The sequence below is a fragment of the Salvia miltiorrhiza genome, chromosome 6 (genome assembly GCF_028751815.1).
Source record: "Salvia miltiorrhiza cultivar Shanhuang (shh) chromosome 6, IMPLAD_Smil_shh, whole genome shotgun sequence".
Classification (NCBI taxonomy): Eukaryota; Viridiplantae; Streptophyta; class Magnoliopsida; order Lamiales; family Lamiaceae; genus Salvia; species Salvia miltiorrhiza.
The window spans coordinates 24,401,527-24,407,588 of record NC_080392.1 but is presented as its reverse complement, the minus strand read 5'-3'; the positions used below and the strand labels follow the sequence as shown (position 1 = coordinate 24,407,588).

At 36.4% G+C, this 6,062-nt stretch overlaps 1 protein-coding gene across 1 annotated transcript; it reads left to right on the top strand.

The window, feature by feature from the left end:
- The first annotated feature begins 222 nt into the window (after positions 1-222).
- Positions 223-1,616, top strand: LOC130990668 (uncharacterized). Its single transcript, XM_057914892.1, has 2 exons — positions 223-913; positions 1,492-1,616. The coding sequence occupies exons 1-2, from the start codon at positions 223-225 to the stop codon at positions 1,614-1,616; spliced, it is 816 nt and encodes a 271-aa protein (XP_057770875.1).
- Positions 1,617-6,062: the final 4,446 nt, after the last annotated feature.

Genomic DNA, 6,062 nt, shown 5'->3' with positions numbered 1-6,062 from the left:
GGTGCGGAAGTCGGTGCGCACCCACCCGCGAGCCTCCTCCCCGTTGCCGAGCCGGCGACATTCCTCTTGCCTCCCCTTTGGCTGTCAACGGCTATTTCATGCTATTTTCCTTCTTTTTTTCTCCTTTTTTTCTTTCAATTTTATCTCTATAAATACTTCAGTTTCCCCCATTTTCATTCACTCATATTCTATTCTCTCATCTATTTTCCCTCATTCAAAAAAATGTCATCTTCCAATAATTCTTCTCACAATTCTTCGTCGAATTCCTCCTCCGACGAAGAAGTGCCAAATCAAGGTCATCTTCCCACAATTCTTCCTGATTCAAATGTTGATCCCGATTTACTTTTTATGCAGCTTGCTTCCAATTTCATGCAAGTGGCGAGTACTTTTAAATTTGATCCTCCATCTCAACCGAAAAGGAAGCGTCGAGTTATTCCTCGTGATCGTGAAAGCGGTGGTAATCGCGTTTATAGGGATTATTTTGCTCCTGAACCGGTGTATGGCCCTCAGTTTTTCCGCTGTCATTTTCGCATGAACCAGGAATTGTTTCTACGCATTGTCAATGCGCTAGAAGTTGATCTATACTTCCAACAACGCGCTGACGCCTGTGGCCGTGTTGGATTCTCATCAATTCAGAAGTGCACAACGGCGTTTCATCAACTGGCATATGGTACTGTCGCCAATTGCTGCGACGTGTATCTTCGTATAGAAGAAACGACGACCTTGGCGTGCTTGAAGAAATTCTGTAAAGCCGTTGTTCATATTTTTAGTGGTCAATATTTGAAGAGGCCAACCACCGCTGACGTTCAAAGACTACTAGCAATACACGAGGCGAAACATGGGTTCCCTGGAATATTGGGGAGCCTAGATTGCATGCATTGGACTTGGAAAAATTGTCCGGTGGCTTGGTATGGTGTGTGTTGCTTCCCAAGATCTGTGGATCTGGCACGCCTTCTTTGGAGTCGTAGGCTCAAACAAAATCAATGCTCTCAACCAGTCGACGCTATTCAACGACGTCTTTTCGGGAAATGAAGTAGTAGTGCACTTTGTCGCCAACAATTCCCACCACACTCGAGGCTACTACCTCACCGATGACATCTGATTTATGCCTAATTGTTCATATTTTGGGGGTTTGATTGTGCTATTTTTGAGCTAAATATTCTTGAAGTTGGTGCGTTTATGGGTCTATTTGATGTGTTGCAGGAGATTTTGATAAAATATGAGAAAGAATGATATTTTGGAGATTCTGTTCAGAAAGTGCGTATTTGGGCTCAAAGTGGTGCCATACTCTGCTGCCTTGCCAGCGCTGACAATACCGTCAGCGCTGTCGTTCCATAATCAGAGCTGAAATCCATAGCAGAGTAGATTTTCAAAGTCAGAGCTCAACACAGCCAGAGTTGACCAAGGTGCCAGAGCTAACAATCCCGCGCCAGAACTGACCAAGATCGACAGAGCTGAATTCCATTACCAGAGCTGTCATTCCATTACCAGAGCTAAATCTGACAGAGCTGGCATTTATTCGTCCAGAGCAGAATACATTTACAGAGCTGAACATCTCCAGAGCTACCTCTGCCAACACTGTTCCAGAGCTGGAAATCCCCCTTATCCAGAGCTGACTATTTCTACAGAGCTGACTTCCAGCTCTGCCAAGACTTGCCGAGCAAGTTATCCTGAAGTCCCCTGTGCGCGCACGCTGCTTTGATGCTTATCTTTTAAGCCCAGTTTTGATGGGCCGTTTTGAGGGTTTTTAGGATTGATCGGTAGTCTATTTATAGGGCTCAATGTTCTTCATGAAAAATAATCTTTTAGCCTTCGGAACAAGATTAGCTTCGACCTTAGGCAATCAAAACATTCTTTAGTTTAATTCTAGTTTTTCATAGTTCTTTAGTTTCGAGTTTTAGTTAGTTCTTAGTTAGCTTTCAATTCCGTTTTAGTTAGTTCTTCGTTTAGAGTTGTAATCAAGTGACAGATTTGCTTCTCGAGACGATTTATGGTATTTCGTATTTACTTTAATTTCCTTGCTTCTACTTTAATTATGCTTTGCTTTTAATTATGCAATTTCGTTTCTGCCTAGTTAGATTAGAAGCTTTTAATTAAAGTTATTTAAATTCTTAGCCTCGTAGCGTTTAAATTCAACTTGCCTTTACTTTATGCTTTTAATTCTGCCTAGGTTTAATGGTTAATTTTCGCACAAGCATTAGTTAATGATTCTTTTCCGCCTAGTTAATTTTAAGTTTAAGTTTCTAGTTAAGTTTTAATTCCAAGCTTTAGTTTAATTTTACTGCTTTCAATCTTATCTTTACTGATTTCTCGTGATACAATTAGAAGCCCTTTAAGATCTTCCTTGAGAGACGATATTGGGTCAACTTACCATTGCTAGAGTGTCCTTGTCCTATTGCAAGTCAATCTAGAGGTGTTTAAGTTGAGTCTGAAGGAACCATAGTTTGACGTATGATCTATTTGCCCGTGACCCATTTCGGATGCCAAACGAGTACATACAAAAATCACAAGTGCCTATTGCAAGAGTTCGAAACTTACTTGCAAATCTGGAAAGACTCCAGTGTTTATCTTCCAACTTGTTCCCACGGTAGAGCTCGACGTTGGGTGGCAACGTGCTTCAAGCTCTCTCCCTCAAAGTTAGCGTCACCTCACTCTGAATCTTGTTCTCACGTGTGATAATAATAATTAATTAGGTTTAGGGTTGTCTTATTACTTATAATAGGTATTAGACATACCTAAATAATAAGCCCAAAACATAATTAAATCAGACCAAGCCCAAAGGCTTAAGAGAGGAGAGGGACGCCCACTTAAGGAGTGCAACCTTTATTGGGCCAAGCGGGGATCTACTAGCTTGAATAAAGTTTGGCCTCCCAGTGCTCGATTTTCTTATTCAGCCCAGAATAAAATCGAGACACAAGTATTAATTTATTCCACTAGAAAATTAATATTGATTTACCTCTTTACTCTTTAGGTGAGTCAGGGCTAGCATTAGACTTAATTAATCTCTGTGTTTAAGATATTCAATATCCATTAATTAATTAATTCCTCTGACGATTAATTAATTAATTAATTAGTCGTTTAATTATAAACGACATCTCGAGTGCTACCACTTAAACTTATTATCGTATCGGAACTAATTCCACCTGCAGGGTTTAATACGATAAACTTATTAAGTTCCTCGAGAGGATATTATCATCCTGTTATTAGCAGGACACGGATCCTTATTGCAATATAATCGCATGTCAAATAATAATTGCTATCACCCAAAGTATGAGTATATTGAGCTTCAAGAGAACTCTCACTCATGATAAATCAAAGCAATAGTCAATCTATTATTCACACCGATTAATCCAACTAAGGTTAAGACTATTTAAGTCGCCGAGATCTTGATTCTTAATTAGTCAGAATATAACTGTGATCCTGTTCAATACACGAAAGTACTAGCATAAATAAATGGGTAAATATCATGAAAACCCCTGAACTATACCCATTTTATCAAAAATACCCCGAAACTTTCGAAATGTTCTCTAAACCCTTAAACTATCAGGTTTTTATCAAATATATCCTGCATTTATTTTTCGGTTACCAAAAACGTGATGTGGCTCGCCGGATGCCACAATGTAATTTATATTATATTTTGTTTAAATGACATGAAAAAAATGACTTCGTTTCGTACCATATTCTACCGCGTTTATCCCTAATTCTAGGTTATTAGCATGAATTTCAAACACGATAGGAGTCAATTTTAAATTTCAGAGTGAATTTTTTTTAAATAATATGGTACGAAATGGCGTCGTTTTTGTCATTGCATTTTAAAAAAACTAAATATAAATTACATTGTGGCATCTGGCGAGCCACATCACGTTTTTGGTGATCGGAAAATAAATGCGGGATATATTTGATAAAAATCTGATAGTTTGAGGGTTTAGAGAATATTTTGAAAGTTTCAGGATATTTTTGATAAAGTGGGTATAGTTCATGGGTTTTTATGATATTTACCCTAAATAAATAGCCAAGACAAACTATTTATCCATTTATGCTACAATCTAAACCAGCAACTAGTCCATAGTTGCCTCGATTGTGAACTCAATTTATATCTCAAATTTTTCCAATTATATGATCTTCTGTGATCTACAACACACCATATAATCTATAGTATGAGATAAATTGGACTATAACAGGATTATGCAATAACAATATTTTAGATAGAAGAATCACAGTGAACTAAGGAATTAATGTATACAAGCATAAAGTCTTGCTTTCAGTATACAACCCTTCAGAGTCAGCATCTACCCGGACTGACTGGTATTCGTGAAAAGCTTTGCTTTTCCAAGCGACCCAAAGAAGTAGAGGTTCAAAGTGATGCAAGAAGCTGCAAGAAAGGATGTGGAAGCTTTTGATGTTCTTCAAGCTCGTTAGGATATTGCAAAAGGTTCGGGTCGTTTATAAAAGAATGAGCATATGAGCAGTATCATGTTTGCGTGCATCATATTGCACAACATAATAATCGAGGATGAAGGGCGGGCGCAGGTGATTGGGAAGTCGAGGCCAGCGATGAGGGATCAAGCAACGGTCCTCATACAAAGTTCAACATCGGAGCACCGCCAGAATTTGCCACATATAGGGCCCAAAGCTCAAACCTCAAGGACAACTGTTTGCATGCTCGACTCCGCAATGATTTAGTCGCGCATATATGGGCACGCTTTGGTCCCGTCGAGCCATAGGTCGTAGATTTAATTTTCTCAACTTTATTGTAATGTTTATTTTTATTTTAATTAATGTAATGTTTGTTTTTTATTTTAATGAAAATTAAGTTGTTAAATTTAATGTAAAATTTAATTGAAAACAAACATTAAAAATAAATACAAAATAAAAATCAAAATTTAAAAGTTGGGGAGGGTGGCTCTCCCATTGTGGAGGGTGAGCTCTTAAATGGTGGGGACCATATTTAAGAGCTCACATTGGCTCTCTATTGTGGATGTCCTAAGTCATAGATTGTCTATCAAACTCCAAACGGGATGATGCTCAAAACTCAATCATGGTCTAGATAGAGATGATGGTCAAAAGTTAATTACGATCGTTCAAGCTTCATACGAGATTATACTCAGAGGATCAATTTTAATATCCCAAACTCTAGATTATATGATTTACAACAAATGCGGCACATCAATCTCCCATCATATCCAACGTCAAATTTATATATTTTCTTCTTCTTATTTTTTAAACATCTACAATTCACATTGACCTTTTATAGAATTTTATCAAATTAAAATTAATAGAACAAGGGATTTCTATATCACAATTAAAAATTAACATTCAATTAATGAAAGTGGTCGAGATATAATTTGAAATGCACCATTCACTACGCCAGATTTGCTCATACATAACGGATTTTATCCGTTATCTATGTGCAAAAACTACCGTAATGTATAGTGGTGTAATGTATGTGGATTTCATACATAACGGATATTTAAGCGTTATCTATTCTATTATACATAACGGTTTTTCATAATATATAACACTTGATAATCTGTTATCTAAATAATTATACATAACGGTTCCAATCCGTCGTGAAAGTTAAACTTCCCCGTTATGTATACATATGTACATAACGATTGTTTATATATAACTAACAAATTATACCCGTTCTCTATAGTATTATACATAATGTTTCAAACCGTCATGAAAGTTTAATATTCACTGTTATGTACACACCTATACATAACGATTTTTTGATATTAATAACGTTTGGTAATCCGTTATGTATAAGTGTTACATAACGTTTGTTTTTACCGTAATTATATTTCTATTTCTCCGTTATCTATTAATTAATACATAACGGTATAAATGATAAAACAAACAATAACAATATTATATATCATCCAAAATATTCAATTTTATATTATTATCATCAAAAAGAATTCATACAAGATTTGACTATAGTCAAAATTCAACAACTACTCTATCTATACTATTATGCCTTACAAAAATACTAAACATATTAAATATGCAACTAGCTAGCTGTTGGGAACTTAATGAAATATCATAATCCTACTTTTGAT